Source organism: Castor canadensis, chromosome 7, assembly GCF_047511655.1.
Source record: "Castor canadensis chromosome 7, mCasCan1.hap1v2, whole genome shotgun sequence".
Taxonomy (NCBI): Eukaryota; Metazoa; Chordata; class Mammalia; order Rodentia; family Castoridae; genus Castor; species Castor canadensis.
Window position 1 is genome coordinate 12,261,072 of NC_133392.1, and position 22,946 is coordinate 12,284,017.

A 22,946-nucleotide genomic window follows, 5' to 3' on the forward strand; every position below is an offset into this window, starting at 1 on the left:
ACTCTTTCAAGATGTCCCCAAGCCTGGGGTCAGGCTTTACCAACTGTTCTGAGCATCTCTGTGCATCTAGAGAATTATTACCACCCCACACTCTCATTTTGAGAGATCAGAGCAGTAATAGAAAGAAACAAGGACAAATACTGGATGTGGCTCAGAAATAAGGGGAGCAGAATACTTAGTGCCTTTGTGCAGAGCAAATATTTTATAATAAAAGTCCAGGTAACCAGGCAGATCTACAGCCAGGTGACAGCATACTCATTTCATGTTATCTTCTATAGTTCTAGGCCCATGAACGGCTCAGAATGCCTTTCAACATTTCTGTCAAAATCTGATAGCAGATTTCATTTGTTTAACCCCATATCTATAGTCACCAGCCTGTAAAATGGTCTCAGTAATCCTGGCCTCATGCCATTTAGGCTCTGGAGAAGTCTCTTCTCATACTGAACCAGGCTAACCTGCGTGTGGTTGATAGTAGGGAAATGGCAGTATGGAAGCTCTGCGACTGGGTCATAAAAGACATCCCTGTTCCCACCGTGGTGTTAGATTCCTTGTGTTGAAGAGAGTGGCCATGGTGCAAGGACAGCAAAGCAGTCCCATAAAGAGGGTCACAGGAAAACAGCTGAGGCCTCCTGCCAATAGTCCATACCAACTTGCAAGACATGTGAGTAGTTGAGGAGCAGATCCAGCCAACATTCTGATGTAATCTTGACAGAGGTCTTGAGCCAGGAGTACTGCTACACCACCCCCTAAATTCTTGGCCCACAAAATGATGGAATGATAAACTTTTGTTTGACCACTGTGTGAAGTAATAACTAATACTTATGTATCTGAACTCATAGCTTTATTTAAATATTTTCTTTCCTTCCTTCCTTCCTTCTTTCTTGTCTTTCATTTAACTACAAAGGTAAGCTCTGCAAGGTCCAGAACTTGCCTCTCCTACTTGCTATGCTGTCCCCAACTGTGAGACAATCTCCTGGCTCATAGGAGACATTCAATAAACAAGTGCTAAGTGAATCCAGCTCAGTACTTGCCAAACTTCCCTCAGAGAGGTAAAGCCAATAGTCTCAACCCCCAAAGAGAAGAGAACTGCAAACTTCAGGTTTCACCCAAGTATGGGGGGCAGGAAGGTTTCAGATAGGCCAGCATGTGGTCAAGGCTCCCAGAGAGAAGATTAACAAGCAGCCCATCCACCTTGGAGATGCCCATGGCAAGACCCTCTTGGTCTGAGGAGTTGACATTAGCCTGAGCTCCCCTCCATCCATTGGCCAGGTAGCCAAACCCTTTGCTCTCTAGAGACCAGACTTAGCCACAACCTCCACTCAGATCATTGACTCCCCTTCCTCATGGGAGGACAAGGGAAGCCCCTTGACAGCCCACATTCAGTCTAGTGAATGATGCACAAACTGTTAGCTGCCCAGAAACCATGCAGGCCCCATTTAAAAACAGCCACAGCTTCTGTTCAACTTGCAGACAGTAGACTGTGTAGGAAAGAACCCTTCTTGAGGGCTAGGTCAGAGTCCACTGATGACAGGTTATTTTTAATAAACACCACTTGATGGAAATTCAGCAAAGAGGTGAAATGGGGCAGATGGCACTGACTGAGCGCAGGGGCACCCAGGGCAGTACTGAGGATACTGTCACCTCCTCCGTCCTCTGAGTTCCAGTCAGGATGGAAGAAAAAATAGATTTCAGATGAGGAGTTTCACCAGCCTTGGAAAACTCAATAAAATCTCCATGCATAAAAGAGTGTCCAAAGTCTGGTCCTTTGACGTCAAGAAGGCAATGAAAAGACCCCACTAACTCTCAAGGATTCAGATAAAAGTGCAGAGGGGATGGGTCAGCCTCTCGGAGTGGGGTCTCTGCCAAGGCACATGCAGAGTGTCTGACGTGTTAACACAGGAACCAGACTCCTGTTTCCTTTCCAATAAACAGTTCCTGCTACCAGCCCAGCAAAAGGGAAGGACTGCATGACCAGAAAGAAAATGGGCATCCATTGCATTTTTATTTTTCCCTTTTCAAATGGACTAGAAGCATCTAACAGAATACGTGGATGGAAAATTCCACCAGCTCCTGGGCTTGGCCTCACGCTGCTCTGCCTCACCAACTCTTTAGACAGGTCCCAGAGCAGCCTGCTGCCACCTCATCTCTTCCAGATGGGGACCAGCCCTGGGTCCAGCTCTCAGTCTTTGGTCCTCATCACTGCTCCATCTACATCCACCTCCTGGGTGAGCTCGTGGTGTTACCTCCCAGCTACATGTTGACAACTCTCTATTTCCATTTCTACCCCACACCTTCCTCACAAGCTCCAAACTTGGATACCTATCTTGGATGTCCGCTAGACTTCTAAACTGAGCATTGAAGAAGCTGAGAGCATAGAATGAAGTTCCTGATCCTCCCTGAAACATGATCTTCCCCCAGCCTTATCTTCATTCCAACCTTCCAGTTGCTCAGGTCAGAACTCTGAAGTCATCCTCAACCCATCTCTTCCACCTCCCTCCATCAGACAATATTGGGAACTCTGCATTCAAAACATGTCCCCACTGCTTCTACACAGGCTTTTATCTGGATTGCTGCAACAGTCTCCTAAGCTCCCACTCCTCCCCAAAGCCTGTTCCCAACAAAGAAGATGGAACAAACTCCTAAGTCAGACCAGGCCATACATTTCTTTGCTAAAACCCTCCAGTGGTTCCCTCACTTCACTCAAAGTAAAAGCCAAAGTTCTACAATCGCATAAGGTCTTACAGGGTCAGTGGCTTGCCTGCCTCCTGTGCCCTCATCCCTTCTACTCCAAAGACACTCTTGCCTGCAGATCTTTTCACTGAATGCTCCCTGCACTGCTCTTCTATCACTTACTAGATTGCCCAACTCCTTTAGTCAAGTGTTATTTTTCCAAGGACACCTGTGCTGACAGACAGCTCTATCGCAACCAGGCTCCCATTTCCTCACTCCCACCCTCACCTGTGATCTGCTTTGGTTATTCTTTTCTACCCCATTTATCACTTCCTAACATTTCATATAATTGGCTTGTTTTGCTTATTGCGTATAGCTCACCCCTTCCTGGCTAGAATATAAGCAATACGAGGGCAGAGATCTTAATCCGTTTTATTTACTGGTTTATCCCAAGGGCCTGGAACTAGGCCAGGCATACTTTTGTTAAATGAATGAAAGGTTGAAAGAATGGCCAGAAGCTTTACACTAGGGCCCTTGCCTTAAGTGAGAGCTTTGGCATACTCCATGATGTTCTATGAGCTGTAAAAAGAGCAAACCTAGACCAAGTCCTGCTTTAGGATTCTACAGCCCACATGGGATTGTGAACACTCCATGCTGTACTGTGGGCCTGGATGCACTTTTGACCAGTGGCCCCCTACTTTGATGGCAGTGTATAATGTACCCAAACCTGCCAGTTCACAAACAACACAGCAAACAAATGTTTATCATTGCCACTGGAGTGGTACTGAGGTCAGAATCAGACACTGGGCCTTTCAAACTTTTGGTTCTTGCTTTAAGAAAATCCAATCTGGGGAAAATATCACTAGACAGCCTCATGGCAGGGCTGATGGGTCACTTTGCAGGAAGATTCCTGATAGATCTCCATGACCCAAGGAGCCCTCCCCAATGCAGACTTTAGAAAGCCTGATCCAATTTGCCAGAATCCACCTGGTCTTATAGGTAGCCTAATATAGAGGAAAAGCACTGGGCTGGGAGCCAGGAGACCAGGGTTCTAGGCTGACCTCTGCCCCTCACTAGCTCCGTGACTCTACACAGGTCATCAGCCCCCACTTGGGCCCATGTCCTAAGTGTTGACCACACGTTCGGTATAGCACTGTGGGCTGAGCATTGTGAGACGATGCTGCTCTGAGCAATGCAAACCCACATGGTACCTACCCAGCACCTCTGCCATCATCACACCCAAATGCATCCCTACTTACAGAGGGAGACACAAGGTTCACAGGGGCTAACACCTGCCTATGGTCTCACAAGAGCTGGTGGCAGCACCAGCACTGTCCTGGAAGTCCATCTCTGGAGCCTATGTCCTCCAGCAATAGCCATCCTACCAGTGTGGTGACACAGGTGCTGGGAGGAAGCAAGTGCCCAAAGCAGAAGGGAACAGGAGAGGGGAAGTGAGGTCTGGGAGGCTCTGAGAGCAGGGTACAGGAGGATAAACAGGCATCTGCCAGGCAGATGGGACCACAGGAGGTATCTCAGGTAGGAGGGCTAACACAGTTGGGCAGAAACAGGGGTCAGGGAAGACTCCAGTGAAGGCTGAGGATAAAAGGGCAGGCAGGGGCCCAGGGGTGGCAGATCTGGTGAGTCACCATCAGAATTGAGCATTATCCTGTATGTCAATGCTTTCCAATCCCAGATCCACATTAAAACCCTGGGAGATTTGAAAAATACCATTATCTGCTAGAAATGATGGCTAATCTAGTGGTAATGAGTACTCCTACTACCATACTGTGATCCCCAAGTACTATTTTCCAAGAAAAGGAACAAGGGCTCCTTGGTACAATGACAGACTGTAGCACAAAACGAGCCCAGAACACTGTCATGCGACACAACAAGGAACAGCCAATGAAGCCTGGGCCTTGTTAGGACTCAGAAGCCCACCTGAAGGGGCTCCCATTGGCAAACAGTGACATCAAGAAGGATCGACAAGGAAAAGGACTGCACATCAAGACACATCCAAATGCTTAAACCCATGAGTTTTAAAACTCTCATTAGTTACCACTATTGGAAGATGCAAGTGAACAAATTTGGTATCTTGAAAACACAAATATAGAGAAAGAATTGACCAATCAGTCAAGCAAACAATTGATCAATCCGTTTCTATACAAGCTAAGTTATAAAAAAATGGAAGGAAGTGTGCCAGTTAACAAAGAAAAGATAGACTGTTGCTACATTGCAACCCTTCAATAATCAGCAGATGTAGATGTTAAATATCAATGGCTGCTACCATCTCATAGATAGTCTATAATCCCTGTCTGAAGAATACAAAACCACTTATGAAGTCAGGAACACACATGCCCCAAAATGGAAACTGAATCTGATCACATACCTAGATCTAGCTAGCAATTTACAAGAAACACTGAGGAACCTAGTAAGTGACTTGGAGAACTCTGGAGAGACAACAAACCATCATAAGGGAGGTGGTTAGAGGGTTGCCTACAGTCAAGAAAAAGATCAACCATCGGCAATGTGTGGGCCCACACACCAGTTAGTTCTACAACCAGCAAAAACATGAATTAAAAATTAAAAATCTGAACACTGACTAATATTTGATGATAGTAAAGAATACTTTTTACAGTTGTGATAATAGTATTGTGGTTAGTTTTTGTTTGTTTGTTGCAGTGCTGGGGATCAAACTCAGGGCTTTGTGCATGCTAGGCAAGCTAGCAAGCTGCTTGTGCTACCACTGGGCTACATCCCCAGCCCTTAGTTTTGTTTTCTAAGAGCCCTTATTACTTAGAGATACATACTGCAATGTTCACAGATGGAATAATCTGATAGCAGAGATTTGCTACAAAATGCTGCTAGGTAGGGTGGGGGCCTAATGAGGCAAGATTGGCCATGAGTTTGCTAATTGCTAAAGTGGGCTGATGGGTGCACGTGGGTTCATTATATGACTTGGCTGAATTTTGCTTTTTATAGTTTGAAACTTTCCATAATAAAAAATTATAAAAACACTAGGCCCCACCCCCGGAGATTCAAATTCATTAGTCTGGGCTTCAACTCAGGCACTGGTAGCTTTTAAGGCTCCCCAGGTGTTTTTGATCCTCAACCAAAGTTGAGAACTATTTTAAGCTTCATGCAAGCAATGCCACAGCCTGTGCTAGGACTAGGACCTGCACCAATGCAGAAGCAATAGGGGAGGGAACTGGCCAGGAGGTCAAGGAGCTGATCTCATGTCCTTGAACATGGAGGAGAAGGAGGAGTTTCAGTCCTTGTAAAGACTTCAGGCTCGGGTGACTATGGGGTCCTGTCACTGGAACAGGAAATGTGTCAGGACAGGGGGGTTTGGAGACCTGGGATAAGGGACTGAGTGTGTTGGACATACTGACTTTAGTGAGCTCAAGTGACTTGGGTGGAGATATCCAGTGGAAAGTAAGTTTGTGGGTCTAAAGAGCCAGATGGAAGTCCTGGAAGACACAGAAACTTGAACCCAGCAGGGCCATCCCAAAGAAGGGTTATGGCTTCAGCCAATGATGGTCTGAGAGTCCCTAGGAATGAACAGCGTCTTGATCCTGCCCCTGGGGGCTGAACCTTTCCTTCCATTCCTCACCTCCCCATCCCTTGCCCTTCTTCCTCAGACAGAAAAAAAAGAAAAAAATGCCTAAAGGGCATTTGGCCAGGCTTTGAGGACAAACCTTCCTGGGTAAGGACTGAGGACATTTGAATATTTCCACATCCAATCCCAAAACCTTACGCAAATCAAGCCATTTGTTAAGCAAAAGAGTGACAGCACAGCTGAAGGAAGTCCCAACAGCAGTAGGCATGGCCACATGAGACTGGGACCATCTGAGCCTTCTGCTGTAGGACTGACTAGAGACAGTAATGAGCGTTCATTCCCCAGGCTTTTGTCAGGGCCTGTGTGCTCCAGACTGTGCTGGGTTGGGGTGAACAGGAAGCCCAGAGCCCAGGGCTAGCATTCACGTGGGGAAGCTAGTAAACAAAACCCTGCTAGCTTAGAGTTTTATCAAATGGGCTCTCAGCTCAGGGCAAGGAGGCAGAATCCAGGAGTTACCTCTGGATGTTAACAAACTTTCCACTTTGTTCTTCAGTCTTCCAAACTATGAGGCCTATCTTTCTTTTCTTTGGGCGACAACTATTGCTAATCACAGAAAACCTAAGGGCTGTCCTCCCCTCTTCCTCCCCCCAGGGACAGGGACTTACCACTGAGTCCAGGAACTGAATGTAGCATTCCAGCCCAGGCCTGGTTTCGCAGAACTGCCGGAAAAGCAGCCTCCCGATTGGCTGCTTGTCACATAAACTGCAGTAATCTCTGTCTGGAGACAATACAAGAAGAGTGTGATGAGACCAGGTGAGGGCCAGACAGGGCCAGGCATCACCCTACACCTGGATTGAGTCCTGGCTGGGTAAAGCAATGTAATGGTGAACCCTCAGGCATATCACAGACTCTGCAGACCCAGAGGACAAGGCCAGTTCTGAGGATGTGCCAATCACTATCTAGCATCTACTCCCCACCAGCTGCGCCTTTCCAATGTCCCAGTTTCTGTACGGAGATGCCAGTGGTTCTGGGGACTATGGCTCCATCCCCTGGCTGGCCACTCAGCAGGACACATTCTCTGGTTCTGACAACTGGATGAGAGTGGTAAGCACGTGACCTAAGCCAGGCCAATCAGTGTGAACTGCAGGTTGGCTGAGAACTGAAGCCTGGCAGAGGAGCTGTCTCCCTCTGGAGGCCAGGTGCGTGGGTATAGAGCCAGGGTCTGCATGGAAAACCACTGTGAGGATGAGGCTGACCCCCAGGAGAGGTCAGAGCTGGGAAAATGACAAAAGCAGAGTGATGTCCAGATCTCTGGATCAAACCATGCCTGCAGCCCAAACCACATCTGAAAAGCTTATTTATGAGGCAACACATTCCCATTGTTTAGCACAGTTTGAAAAGATTTTAAATTACTTATAATTCAAAGCATCCTGGTGGATACAGTTTAAAAAAGTCATTTTTACCCAACTGGAGCAAAGCCCACTCTTCAGATGCTTCAAATTATGAAAACCCTGCATTTTCCAGCTGAGGAACTATAAGCACAGAGACAGGAAGTGACTTGCCCTTAGCCACTCAGTAGCCAGGAGGTTCTGCAGAGGAAAGAGTAAAAGACTTCCAGCTCCAGGGCCAGAGGCATGCTACCCATGAGTTGATTTGTTACTTCAAATAGCTTACCCTCTCTGAGCCTCAGTTTCCTCTTTTGAAAACCAAGATCACATGTCTGGAGTTGGGACAGGGGCCTTTTGGTTTTTCCTGCAATGACGCCAAAGGCTCTGCAAGAAGTTTTCCCTGGCCAGAAAGATGCTCAAAGTGCTGACTGAGACACAATGCCTCTGACTCTCCGAGCACAGAATGTCCAGCCTTCCATTTTGCAGCAGCACGGGAAACTGTGATAGAACTCTGAAAGTGACATGATGGAAAGGAAGGGCTGTATCTTTGCCAGGTGAAGAAGAACCAGGAAAATGCCCCAAGAAAGGGTTTCTGTGGAGATATGGGACCCAGGGAGGTTGTGTGAATACAACTATCATGCTGGTTCATTTTCACTCTGAGTACCTAAGAGTGTTTCTACAGTATGGAAAGAGATATTACTTATAGAAGGGAAGCACCTCATGGTAGCTGTGCTTGGGCTCAGGGTTCAAATCCCGGTCCTACCACTCACTGCCTGTGTGATCTGGTGCAACTGACTTGATACTTTGTTCCTCTATTTCCTTGTCTGTCAGCTGAATATCATCATAATATGGGATTGAATAAGACAACACATAGAAACTACTCAGATTAGTAGGTGCATAGGAAATGCTTAATAAACATCACTTGTTATTATCCTGAATGTGGGTTTGTTTTTTTTGGTTTGCTCTATCTCCCTTCTTTTAGGGAACCTCTTCTCTCCAAGCCCTGACCAACCCTTCTGATTCTGAGGAAGCCAATGCCTTCCAGATTTTGGGGATAGGAACATGACTCAATCTCAGTCAATCAGTGGCCTCTATCCTTTCAGCTACAATGATAGGTTCAGGGATGGACATGTGATTTGACCCCAGCCAATCAGAACCTTCAGTCTTCTAGTCACAATGATGGGGCCAAGGATGGGCAGGTGACTCAGTCACAGCCACGTGGATGCCTCTGTCTTCTAGTCACAGAGATAAGTTTAGGTAGAGGCCCATGACTTGGTCCTAGACAATGAGGTCAGGGCACGTGACCTGAGTGGGTCCTGGAGTCCTGGCAGGGCTTTTGCTAGAAATTCGTAGAAAGATACTTGCTCATCTCTGGGGTGACAAGGCCTTAGGGCAGGTCAGACTGTCTTTCCTTCCAGGTGAGAGTCCATGGAAAATGAAGCAGCACGGGGCAAGCAGCTGAGCAGAGAGGAGCCCCAGGAAGTAGCCTTCCAGAGGCCAACCTTGGGCCTGGACATCTGTCTACTTGACAGAGACCCTGCTTCATCAGGGATCCTTGGTGTCTGTCTCTAGGAACTGAGAGAGCAGTGAGTAGGCACTCTCCTTTCATGAGCAAACTGCCCAAGGGTAGGGACTACTTTGTTAAGAATTCACTAATGCAATATCACATGTAGAAAGCATTAAAAAATGTCCCATTCTCTCAAGTGGATACTTTGATCAAATGGATGAGAGTCCATTTGGACTCCTCCACTTGGCCCCTTCCCAAATGCTTTGGTGGCTTAGGCCTGCATTGGACTCTTGCTTAGTTCTACCCTTCAATGTGGGCACTGGCTCCACCTCTCCAGGCACAGATGGTTCACAATAGCCACTCCAACAAGCATTTAGCCTTAATATGTGCCAGGTTCTGAAGGGGTAGGGAGGTGGGCTACTCTGCTGGAAGGGGCAGCAGGGATGTGTGTGGGTGAGCAGACAAGATCCCAAGTGACAGTTATGAAATGTCAAGTCAGATGAGTGTTATTGTCAGACACAGGAGGGACCCTGGGCTCCAGTGGCCTGTGACAGGTCTGTAGCTTGCACCTGTTAGCATGAAGCCCTGTGCACAGCCCTCCTGCTAACTACCTCCCACTCAGCCTGACCCCCCAGGGGAGGAAAACAAGCCTTCACATCCTTCCCCAATCAGAACTTTTCCAGCACAAACACAGAAGCAAAGCAAATTACCTTGTGTCAAACTTTGGTTTTATTCAATTATGGAAGAGAATGCAGTGCTTCTTATGTGATTTGAGCAAGGTAACCCCCTGCCATTTCCCAAAAGCAATTATGAGATTTCATGTACCACATTGTGATTCCTTAAGAGTTCATCTGACAGGATTCCTTCCTCTCCATATGGCGTTTACTGTCAGTATGGAAACAAGGCTGTTACAAACTCACAGCACAGTAAACACCATGTGATTTTGACACAAGCTGTCAGTACCTCAATTCTCTGCCTCTTATGACTGCACAGAGGATCCCAAGCAAGAAAGCCACTCATTGGAAACTCAGGAAGGACTAACAGGACCAGTAACCATCATTCTAGGTTTTGTTCTCAGCTTCCAATAAAGATAAACAGGCCGTCTTCTAAAGAAGCTCCCAAAACAACAAAAGCAACATGTCACGTTTATAGTTCCTATAGAAAAAGACAAGGAGGCCGTAGGAAGAATATGAATTTCAGACTGATCAAGGTGACAGGGTAGCACAAACCACAGTTCTTGATGTGGGAAGGGCTAACCTGAGCTACAGGAGCTACTAAAAGTCAGGTGACACTGAAGTTGGAGGCACAGGAGCTTGGGGCAGACCCTTGCCAATCAGTCTCAGCAGACTGGCCATGCTGCTGATGTCCAGGTTGTAAAGGGGCTGCCCCTGTAATAGCCTGCCAGGACCAATGATGATGAGTGCCAAGATAGGAGAAGCCTTTTCTCTCTGTCTTGAATCTCTCTGTGTCTCTGGATGGGATAACCTGAGATGCCGTACACATAGGTACACAAGCACTGCACACGCACTGCGCACACACACGCGCGCGCATTCTTCTAGAATATGGAATTCCTTCTTGGGGCCATGTGCCTTGTTGATGTTTTCCTTTGTGCCTCAAAGTATCTATGAATCACCCAATCACTCTAACTTTGTTCTTTTGGATCCTTCCTTCCTTCATTCATTCATCAAACTTTATTCCAAAATCTCTTGCTTTTTGATACTAGAAGGTTCCTTTCATTTTAAAGGTCACTTCTTGAATTCAGGACTGGTTCTGTCCATGACAGGATGCCACTGAGCAGACCTTCAAGAATAGCTTAAAGGAAATGGAGAAGTGGCAGGTGCTTGGGGCTGGAAGGTAAGGCATGATGGAACCTGCAGGCATTAGCAGGTGCTATTGATCAGTGGTCAGAAGGGTGATCACTGTGATGCATGGAACTATCTGGCTATACACATGCAAGCACACAGGCACATGCACACACAAAAGCAACACAGAGTACAGAATTCTCTTCCTTCTCTACTCACCTGGGTAGAGAAGCATGACACTTGCCAAGCTGCCAGCCAACAGAGGGTACAACAAGTCAAAGGGCCCTATCCTCACCACTTTTCCCAGTGATGATGGGTGCTTTACCTCAGGCTCCCCTCACCTCCCAGCCTGTTCTCACAATAAGCCACTATCTGCACAGCCATATCAGGTCCATTGTCAAGGACACCATTGTGAAAGAGTGCTGGGCAAGGGCATTCTTAGCTCTGCCACCAATTCTCCATGTAACCTTGGGTAAGCCACTTCCCATTCTGGGCCTCAGTTTCTTCAACTATAAAATAGGGGATCAGAATAAACAGCTTCTGAGATCCTTTGCAGCCTGGGGACCTCCTTGGGTACCAGCTTCACGAAGGCAAATGATTGAAGACACAGATCAGATTCCAAAGTCAATTCTGGAGCTCAGTTTTAACCAGGATTCCCTCTGTTTTTGTCCAGTCCCAGTGGGGATTCCAGGTGTGGCATCTCCCTCCCTGGTTCTTAAGGGAAAGGTTGGCAAATGTTTCTATAAAGACTAGTAGCAAACAGTTTAGCCTTCGAGGGCCATATGGCCTGTGTCACAACAATTCAACAGTATATTTATAGTGAGGACCTCCCTGACAATAAATCAATTGTCTATGGGTGTGGCTGTGTCTAATAAAACTTTATCTACAAAACCAGGTCAAGGGCCACACTTGGTATACACACTTATCCCTGTTGTTCCCAGCCCCCTGGGCTTCTAGTACTGTACAGTCTGACACTGACCCAGGCTTCTCTTTCAGCCAGCGGCCAGGAAGCCCTTAGATGCTTGAAAGGACCAAGGAGTTGCTGCTGAATGTTGAAGAAGTCCATGTTGCTTGAGCCCAGGATCAACCGTAGCAGAAAGCAGAATTGAAATCGGAAGACCCTGGCTCATTCCAGGCTAAGCCCAGACCCTTCAAAGTCAACTGACTCTTGAAAAAAACCCAAATGTCCATCAAGGGATGAGTGGAAAACTAAATGGTGACACCTTCCATAATATAAAGCCTTGAGTTATCACTACACATTGCATGGTCACATCTCAAAATCATCATTCAAGTCAAAGAACCAGACACAAAAAACTTACAGTAGATTCAATTCACCTGAAATTCTAAAAAAGGCAAACCCATAGTGACAGAAATCAGACCAGTGGTGGGGGACTGATGACAAAGGGATGTGACGGAACTTTTTAGCATGATGAAAATGTTCTGTGTCTTGACTGTGGTGGTTGTGTGGCTGTATGTATTTGTCAAAAGTCATCTAATTCTATACTTAAAATTGAAGAATTCCATTGTAATAATACTTCAATAAAGCTGACCAAAGGGGAAGAGGAATTAAGTTATGTCACTTGAATTCTCTGAACTTGTTTCTTGACTATAAAATGGGAAAATCTTGGAGAACAGTGTTGCTCCAAGCGGGGCCACGTCAGCATCACCCTAGAGCATGCTGGAGACACAGATTCTCAGGCCCCACTTCAGACCCACTGAATATGAATTTCACCGATGGCGTCCAGGGCTCTGTGTTTTAGCACACTCTCTGGTTTGGAGCAGTGCTTTTCTAACTACCTATGGGGAAGGACAACTTTAAAATTTCCAACCCATCATGGACCTACACTTGGTAAAACTCACAACTCACAACTTTCTGTGTCAGGCTGACAACACTGGCCTGCTGTATAAACTGGCTGAATGAGACATGTGTCCTGGTCACACACCTGGATCCACAGCCACATGAAATGGCTAGGTGTTGAAGTGCTTCTGTATTTAGCACAGTACACACTGTCAATAGTACTGCTCAGAAGCACAAGCTGGTTTGGGTCTTGTGTTTCTTTCTTAGGAGAGTCATTCCTTCCTCTGTCTCCAGAAATTCTTTGGGTGAGGTCAACTTCAAAGGTATAGGACCCAGGCCTCACCCACCTGAACCTGTACTTGACCTTTTTATTGGCACCCTCAGAAAAGCTACTTTTCTCGGCCATCTTAAATTTAGGACCATATACTTCTGGGTTGCTGGTACTTGTGGTTATGTGGAGAGAACCTACCAAAGAATGAAGTCAAAACAATAGGAAGTAGAAGTCAGTGTCCTGATGAGCTTCAAGACCTGGATCCTGCCATACCTGAAGCTATTAAGATCTACCCTTAGACTTTTCAGTTGCATAAATTAACAGATTTCCTTTTACCCTTAAGCTATTTTGATTTGAGTTTGGGATACTCGCAACCAAAATATGTGTTGACTAATAAGCCTTTCAACCTTGAGAGTATCTGGGAGATTCAAATGAAAACCCATAAGCAAGGGTTTGGCACATGGCAAAGGCTCTGCCATGGCCGACAGCAAGCTGCTGCAATACTCACAAGAAATTCTTGTTCTCTGCCTCCACCAGGAAGCTGGATCCTCATCGAGATTCTAGAAGGTGTGTGTCCACAGCTGATTAGTGTACCATCTCACAAAAACCAAAGTGCTCCCCACCCTGCCTGTATCCCAGAGGCAGGCAGGGCTGCCTTGCTTAGAGCCAGCCCAGGCTTGAGTCTGAATCCTGCCTCTTTCCTCAGAGGCTCCGCTGGGGTAAGGTTGGCAATTCTTCTTTGGTTTTCACAGGTGGGAGTTGGTACTGGTGCCTAGTGGACAGAGGCAATGGATGCAGCTAGACATCCCACGGTGCACAGCCGATGGGTGAGCAGCCCAGGGTTGCTGTGTGGTCTTGGGCAAGTCCCTTTACCTGAGGCCCAGCTGCCTAGCAACACATGTGAGCAGCGAGCTCCATCTAGCATGTTGTTGGCCCTATGTAAACAGTAGCCTCAGGGACAGATCATATCTCCTCTTCTAGATTCAAGAAAGGATGGCTTTCACTTCTCTGAAGATTCAGAAAGATAACAGGATTTAGTTGGTGATCCTGGACTCGACACCCTGTCAGCACTAAGAAAGGCCAGCATTGCTCTCCCTGAGCTCTGGGAGGGCGGGAAAGGGCTCTGTGGCCTGTTCTGCCTCACATTGAACCCCTCTCTAAGAAGCCACATGTGTCCCGACAGCTCATGCCTGAGGTTAAAATCTCACAACCCAGGCAATTCCTTCAAGACTCATAACCCCCAGTAGACTCAGAAACAGGAATGATATTGATAGTGAAGATAAATACATGCTGTCATTGTTTTCATTCCTTTCCAATGACATGAAATGAGAACATACTTTCTTAATTAAGAGTTTGTGGTATGTGGACATTTGGAGGGCAACCAGATCTCCCAACAGAAGGCTAGAACAGGCAGCAAAGACAGCAGGGCTCCCCTCAGATGGCCACAAAACCTGAGTGTGGCAAGCTGGCCCAGCCCTCGGAGGGCCGGCGTCAGTCCTTCCGGAGGGGAGCAAAGAGCAACATGGATGGCGTCGTGGGGAGGGTGACCATGACTGAAACCTGCTTGGGACTGTTTTCATTGTTGCCCAGGCACTCCTTGAACTTGGGCCAAGGAAAATGTACGTTCCATTTCAGAAATAAGAGCAAGAATGAAATGAGGCTTCCTGAGGAAGTGGAAATGCTAACACCGGAGCCCTTGGAAATGAAACCACATGTTTATGGTAAATCGGGGGGGGGGGGGGTGTCCAAAATCGATCCTGCAGCCACCTCTCTACCAACTAGAAGCTGATTTTATTTTATTTAACTTTGTTTCCCTGAAATGCCAGGTTATTGGGGGGTTGGGGGTGTTCATGGACCCTCAGGCAACATAAAGAAATGTGAGGAGACTGGATTACAGGCTAGGAGCCTGCACTCTGCCATATTCCAGGCTGAAACAATAAACAGAAAAAGTGATTTGAAATCAGCTTTCACTTAAAAATTCCTGCCAAAGCTGGAAGAAACGATCGGGCATTTGCTCTTAGGAAAAAGCTCTTTGACATTTGAGAGGCAAGATACCATCGTGGATGAGGGCAATTCCTCACAGTCCGCCCTGTGGAAGGACCAGGAAAGGGAAACATTTGGTATTTGGTTAGCAACAGCTGAGTGGGTTCCAATTACTTCAAGAACGATGTTTTTATGTGAATAAAAATGACATATGGCACATTACACAAACACACCCAAACCAAACACCATCTTCCTAGGCCTCTAGTGCCCTCATTCTGGTGTCTAGTTTTACTAAGTCTTGGGCTTGTCACATGTCTCTGCAGCATCAGAAATATAAAGCCCAGGTCTTACAAGGTTGGTGGCACCTGGACAAGCCACATGTCAAAACCACTGAGTTGCTGGGTGTCAGGGCCCCAGGTTGCCAGGCAGGACCATAAAGGGGGAGGAAGCAGAGGGAAGAAGGTGCCTGTCAGTGGCTTTGCAGAAGAATAGGGAGGTGGGCTGAAGGTGCTGTTGGGGAGGCCCAGTGTAGCAGCTTCTCTGATGAGGGTCCAGGCCTCTGGCTCGAACCCCTGAGCTGCAATCAGGGAGATAAATGGGATCTGGGGAGGGTCTGAGATGGACAGGGCTTGGGTTATATGTTGTCACCATGGGACCCTCTCCAATAATGGGGCCCCAGAGTCAGGCAGTGATCTCAGCCTCATTCTTAAGGCCCAGAAGGATCAAGACGTTAAATATTTCCCAGTGGGAATGGGATGAAGAATTGAGTGGGAAAATGGAGGACAGGGTAGGGTAGATGACGGGAATGAACAGCCAGGGCACAGGGCAGGTGGGGTCATGCACTATGCAACAGCTGCAATGGGTCTGGCATCCTGGGAAGAGCCGGGGACAGAGTGGGAACCTGGGTTCCAGGCCTGGCTCTCTTACTTGCCATTTCTAAATGAGAGACCAAAGCACTCTCCTCTAAACAAGAGCCCCTTGCCTTACTCTGCAACTGTCAACCTCACTTCTGCACCAGCACCAAGAGGACATGACAGCCAAGAGGCATCAGCAGAAACGGCTCCTGTATATCACGGTGCTGGTTCTTTAAAACATGGGGCAAGGAGGAAACACACCGATGCATGACCTGTGCTCACTTCTATTTTTGTAGATGTCAAAGTTTTTACAAATGAGGGAAAACAAGTTTTCTAAAAACACAGCTGCAAAATCATTGAAGAGCCTGGAAAGCAAAGGACTGTGACGGCCAGACATCCCCTTCCGTGGAGGGACTGGGGAACGTGCGGTGCTCAGAACTCCGTGTTTTATCCCACAAGGCCTGAGGCAAGCCTTCCAGTGATCCAGGACAGGGCCTGCTCCAAAGCAAGCCAGGACAGCCTGGGTGGTGTTGACTGCTGCCTGTGATCACGCACGCTCTGCATTCATCCACTTCCCAGGATATTCTGTCTATTCTGCCTTTTCTCCTTGAAAAGCAATTTCTGCAAGATGTGCAGTTTTAGAAATTGCAATGCTCAGGTCACACTCAGGTGGGTTGCATCAACTCTGGGAATGGCATCAGTGTTTCTTAAATATCCCCAGGTGATCCCAACACTGCATTCACTGTACGGTCTGGTTCACTAGTGTCTCCAGCACCTGGAGCAAGCACTTGGTCCAAGCAGGAGCACAGATGTATATGTAAAATAAGGAAAGAGCAACTCCACGTGATGCAGGTACCACACACGTCTAAATCTCAGGTCCACATTCCCTCCACTTGCTCCCTCCACTGTGGTCAATTGGCTAGAAATGAGGGTCTCCCCACAGCACTGGATGAGAATGAGTTGCTCCTAACTTGGCTTCTGTCCAGGGGTAACAAAGAGGTCCCTGAGGCTTGTTGGGCTCTGGGGGATCTGGGTGCCAGGGTAAGTTGAGGTCAGGCCAGGCTTCTGCACTCGGAGCTGCAGCATGGTGAACCTGGGACCTGTAGAAACAATGCAACCTGGGCTCCAGCAATGCGTGGCTCACTGCTTCCTGAAAAGCACCCCAGGGCAGGGGCTGGGCCAGAGGACTGAACTTTCTATCCAGGTCCACCTCACCTTATGTGACTTCAGACCCATCATTCTCTCTGGACTTTGCGTTCCCCTTTTACAAAATAACACTGATGAATAAGGGGGATTTCCTATTTTAATAGCTCTGCAGGGAGTTGTGGCCTAGTGGGAATGAAGGCATCAGAGCCCTGAGTAGACTTCACCTCCAGGGTCACCCAGCTACCCTTCTTCCACAAGCCTGAACTCAAAGGCAGGCCTAGGATGCCATGGGGAGGGGGGTGCCTGGCACGGTTTGCTGTAGAGCCTAGGGCGGTTATTGCCCCTCTCAGTGCATCATCTCTCTCCAAGCATTTCAGGTCAGCCCTTGACAACACCCTGCCACCCTTCCTGCAAGCTGCCTCAGCCTGCTAGGGAAGAGGCCAGGCAGGATGGACCTTCAGAGGCTGGGTCCACCTTGCCTTCTAGGGTTGGGTCTGGCTTCACCTGGAGCTATGAGCTGATAAAGCACAAGCCACAGAAGGGCAGGGCTGGGAAATGGTGGGCCAGCTAGGGGCCAATGCAAATGGCAGCCTTTATGATAAGACCTGGCTGTCCTTCCTAACCCTGACCAAGAGGCCCCACTTCTTCCTGGGCCACTGGCCAGGGTCTAGTGAGGCTCCCAGCTAAGCAGCCAAAAGCAGCTTGAGAAAAAATTGACTGGGAAGATGGAGGCAATGATAGTCTCCTGCAAGTCCTGGTGTCTCAGGGTCTGCAGCCCCTCAGATACCTCCAATTCTCTGGATGTGATGCTCATCCAAGGCTCAGCTAGGCTTAGTCCCTGCACTCAGGGGGAGCACTTCGCTTCAGATGTCCAGGGTGCTTTGTCAACACTATGTAAAAATGCTGTTTGAAACTAAGCCTATCTGTCTCTCGGCCCTCATTCTTGGGATACAGAGGAGAAGTGTTTAGAGGCTGTTATTGTGTAGTCCTGGACTCCTCTCGGATCAGCCTCCAGTTCCCCCAGCCAGTCACAAGATGATACCCCAACTCTTTCCTCCAGGAACAGAGCACTGTGGGTTTGGCCTGCTGGAAGCTGACCTGGATCTTTGGAGATTAAATGTCAAACTACGTCACTATTCCATCAAGCCTTTTTCTGAAGTCTTTGCTTAGACTAGCCTTGGTCTCACGAGCAACTGGGGATACTAAAGAGGAAAGAGGGGGCACATTCACAAACACACGCTCACCCAATGCCCATTATCCAGACAAGAAGTGGCAAAAGCAAGGTGCCTTAGCAGGACTTAGCACAGGGAAAGCTGGGGCATAGATTCATGCTCTATTTGGCAGGGTATTGCTCAGCAATGCCAGGGTTTTAGAGATGGATTGTTGTACAATTTGGCAGACATAGTTTTCAGAAAGAGACAAGTTTTAGGCCAGAGAGTAGCCTTCCCACTTGGCCACTAGGTGTATAATAATAAAGACAGTAATAATAATAGTAATAATAATAACAACAACAGAAGCAACAGCAGGCACTTTACATGCTTGTCTCATGCAACCCTCATGACTGCCTGTGGGACAGTACTATCACCAGCCTACAGTTTTTTGTTTGTTTTTTGAGACAGGGTCTCACTACTGTGTAGCCCAGCCTGACCTTGAACTCATGATCCTTCAGTTTCAGCATTTTATATGCTTGAAAATGAGGCTCTAAGATGGAACAAGCACAGGGCCATAGAGCTACCAAGAAGTGCACCAGGTTTGGATGCAGCTCCTGCTAATGGCAGAACTAGTTAGGATCTCTTAGCTCCTCGGGATCCACAGCACCAGTAACAAGGACATGGGACGAATGGTACCCAGGCACCAATGGCACCATGTGGCGACCTCCATTGGGGAGATGAGGCACCTTTGTAACCCGAATCTCCTGGCTGCCTGCTGGTAATTCAGTTTCCTTTGGTCTAGCTAGGCTGCTCTGCTCTCTGAGTCCAGGGCCTCCATCCTCCAAGAGATGGGGCCTGGGAAAGTGTGGCCATCCACGGCTGGCTGTAAACTGGGTGCTATTTGCACTGGCTGTGCCAGAATGACCCTCTCCAATACGCTCCCAGAAAGTCAAACCCGAGGACACCACCAAGAACTCTCAGCTCTGGCTGTGTAATGTGCATGCTATCTCATGCTTTTGGTTGATGTCCTAAGAGTGGCCTTGCCTCCTCAGCTAAGCTATGAATTCTCTCCCTCTACTACCCCTGTCTCTCTCTCCGGTAAAGCCTGGGACAGTCTAGACACTTATGAGGTCACCAATAGATATGAGGTCACCAATAGATTGATTAAAGCAGGAGAGGTCATGAGTAAAGTTAATCACCAGGATCCTGTTTATACTTCTTTTGTCCAAACAAATCTGGTGCTCCTTTAGGTGGTGGGGAGGTGGAGAGAGTTCGTAAAGTTCTTGGTGTCCAGAGTTAATGGCTGGGTTTAACGGGATGTTGGAATTGCTTTTCATACCACATTCCTGTGCTGTGACCTTCGTGGAGGCAAGTCCTTACAACCAACGGTACAGGAGTCCAAACAGGGCTGGCCCACCTTGGAGTCAGCAGGGACCAGGCCATCTTGTTTCCTGTGCCTCCTGGCACACAGCACAGAATGAGACACAACCATGAGCAATAACACCTGACGAGTGAATGAATGAACAGATGAAGGTCCCATGCGACAGTGGCTAGCAGATTACTGCATTCTAACACGTTTGCACATTTCTCCCTATGCTGGGTCAGGTTATGATCTGCCTCACCAGAAATGAGGCCCTGCTGATGTGAACAGGTGAGGGAAAGCCCTTTACTAAAATTCAAGGCCCCTCATTCAAGGGTCTCACCTAGGCCTGGCACAGAGACCCCTATGGGAGCTTTTCCAAACTCCTTCCTGAGACCTGGCACTTAAGCAGAGCTGCTCTGTCAGCCTGAAGGCCTATGATGGATGCCATACAGGTGTCTCACATAAATCTTCCAGGGCCTTCTCTGCATGGAACCACATAGATGTTCTTAATCATCAGAAGGAAAGAAAGCAAAATGCCTCCTGCATTTTCATTTTTAGTTAAGTAAAAGAGCACAATCAATTTGTCAGCATGTAGTCCCACTTCTTGCCAAATCCACTTATTTTAAACTAAAGCTTTCTCAGCTACACAAACACCGAATAAACACGTCGAACCCAAAACACATGATTCTTTTTGCTTCATCTTTTTTTTTTTTAAGAGTCCCACGTATCTCATAACTGTCTCCATCCTGTAAACTCCATTGCAGCCTGGAGTGCTGCTCTTGGTCTTGCTGTTTCTCTTCACTCTGACTTCCAGGCCCAAAGCAGATATTTTGACAGATACTTAATGGATGCAAAACCTGACAGGCATCCTCCTCAGTGACCTGGCACAAGACAGATCACTGGGGAAAAGAAAAAAACAAGTGACCAAGATGACCAAAGAATATGATTGTGGTGAAACCTCCATTTCTAACTGGTCTAAAAATGTAACCCATAACGGCTGTTTGTTTTAAATTATTCCCTGCCAAGAACAATGTTCAGATGATTGAAAAATTCCAAATTGGAACCTCCAGTGCTTTCTTGTTTTTCCTTCTGAGCACCTGCCTGGAGAGGAGCTTTTCTTAGGAAATGTATTAAGAGGACCAGGCAAACTCTGAGTGTCTCACACTCAGCTTGGCGCCCCGGAAAGCCCTTCAGGATGTCCTTAAAGGGCCTGGGTTCTGAACAGCCAGGCTTTGTGCTTTGTGCTAGATGAGTCCAGGCCAGCTAAAGTAGGCAGCAAGAGCTCAGCAGGAGGGCGGCAGAGACCCTTCTGGAAGAAAGGGTCCTGACTTAGGGCCAACAGCTGACAAACCTGGACTCATTGTGCCTGGATGGAATGGGAAATGTGCACAAGGCACAATCGGCTGACACCAGGAGAGAAAAAGCTCTCCGCACCCAGTTCTGCCTACAGGCAGCTTGGAAATGAGGCTCCATTTGGGAAGCACAAAGACGAGGTTAAGTCTGGGGAGCCAACAGGACACCTTGACCCTCTGGCCCAGATCCAGGCAGTTGTAAAACTCTACCCTAGAAGAGATCCCTCTGGACCTACAGCCTGCTGGCTCAGTTTCTAGCCCCTCATACTGGCATCAGGGTTTGCTCAGCTCTTTTAGCTGGGGCTGGATCTGCCTCTCCCTCTCTTTAAGACTGATTTACTGAGCATCTACTTCATGCCCTGTATTATGCTAGGCCTGGAGTATCAGGTAATCAGCAGAAATATCCTCCAATCCTACCCAAGGGGCCAAGCCTAGGTCTAGACTCTTCTCTAATGCTGAGAACTCCAAGGCATGAGGGAGCAGGAAGAAAGGTGCATGAAGCCATCTGTAGACCACCCAGCTCCACTTCTGGGACAGAAACAAGTGGCCATCACCTTAAAGCTGTTCATCGTGTTTTACATAGTAACAGATCTCCCCAGTGGACACATGCCCACCAGAATAAACACTACATTTCCCATCACCTCTGCAGCTAGCTGTGGCTTTTGACCAAGTAAGTACCAATGAAATGTGAGCAGAGATAACAGGTGCTATTAGCTTTGGGTTATACCCTTAAAGGGGAAGGATAAGTGCCTCTTTCTGCCCTTTCCCTCTCCCATACACCAGAATGCAGATGGTGTGGGGCCATCTTGGATCACATCAATGAGGACAACACCCAAAGCAAGGAAGAGACTGGGAACTGAATGACCGTAGAGAAAGGGCTTCCCTAACAGCCTTAAACCCCACCCCACTCTGCTCCTTGAGGGATACATAACTTCTGCACTGTTGAACCCAGTGTTAGTGTGGGTTTTTGTTAAGGCAGTTGAACCTACACTGCTTGACACACTATGTACCAGCTGTTTGACCTCTCAGAGACTTATGCTCTTGGCCTAAAATGGAGATGATAATGTGACCTACCCCATAGGTATGGATCAAATGCTCAGCTCAGTGCCTGACATGTGGTAGGCTCTTCATGAACACCATTTATCCACTATGATTACAAGGAACTGGACATTCTTGCCAGAATCCCCTATACCACTCTCTTCACTGGCCTCCCAGGAGAGGGCTGGAGCACAGGCTGCCCAGAAGGGGTTAACTGGGACTGAGAGTTTACCCATTTTGTCTCCTACTAAGTCTGAACAGTTTCGGGTGCTCCTTTGCCTAGAGTGGGAGGCCCAGGTATTGCCTGAAATGCAGTGTACCCACCTACCTCCCTCGGCCTGACCCTGAGTGTTACAATGGAATCAGTGTACTAAGGGTCCCATGCTCCTTGTGAAAATAAAGGACTGCTTCCCTGGGGATATTAAGGTCCCCAAATCTCAAAAAGCACACATTCATTTCTGAAGATAGTGACCAGCATTACAAAATAGTTCTCTCCCTGTGGAATGCAATTTAGTCTCCTTCCCTGCAATATCCCAAGTCATCTACATTGAAAAAACATTTCATTAAGAGTTACCGTTTAGATGCTAGAAGGTTCTGAAGTCAACATAACTGTTTCTGTGGTATATTACATAAAATAAACACCCTGGTTCCAGGAACTTAAGGCACACATAGGGAATCATATTTGTTTTCCCAAGATGCAAAAGTTGTGCAAGGGCAGTCCTTATGGCCATGTCGGGTTACTCAGACCCAAGTGTCCTAGAATTCTTCAAGGACACAGCAAAGGGCAATGCCAAGCTCGCCACGCCAGGACCTGAGGTGACACTGACTTTATGTACCAAGGGCAGGAAGCTTGGTGGAGCAAGTGCACACAAGGGCACAGATGTCCAGGTGGTATTCGACCCCAGGCTATGGCTTTATTCAGTTAAACTCTAGATTGTTATAGATCTACTAAAAGCTTCCTAAGAACTGACATTTATTTTTTTAAATATTGACTATTCCTCCTTATAACATCTGTTCCAAGGGGAACAGAACACAGAGAGAGGGGACAGACTGCAGCTGGTGGCTGC

General features: G+C 47.5%; 1 protein-coding gene across 3 annotated transcripts in view; it reads right to left on the reverse strand.

The window, feature by feature from the left end:
• Grk5 (G protein-coupled receptor kinase 5) overlaps nucleotides 1-22,946 on the reverse strand; it is a 193,247-nt gene that overhangs the window by 52,737 nt on the left and 117,564 nt on the right. For all 3 annotated transcript variants that reach the window (XM_020186188.2, XM_074078204.1, XM_074078205.1), the window contains one exon: nucleotides 6,892-7,004. In XM_020186188.2, the coding sequence (XP_020041777.2) occupies nucleotides 6,892-7,004 (113 nt within the window). The remainder of the gene's footprint in view (nucleotides 1-6,891; nucleotides 7,005-22,946) is intronic.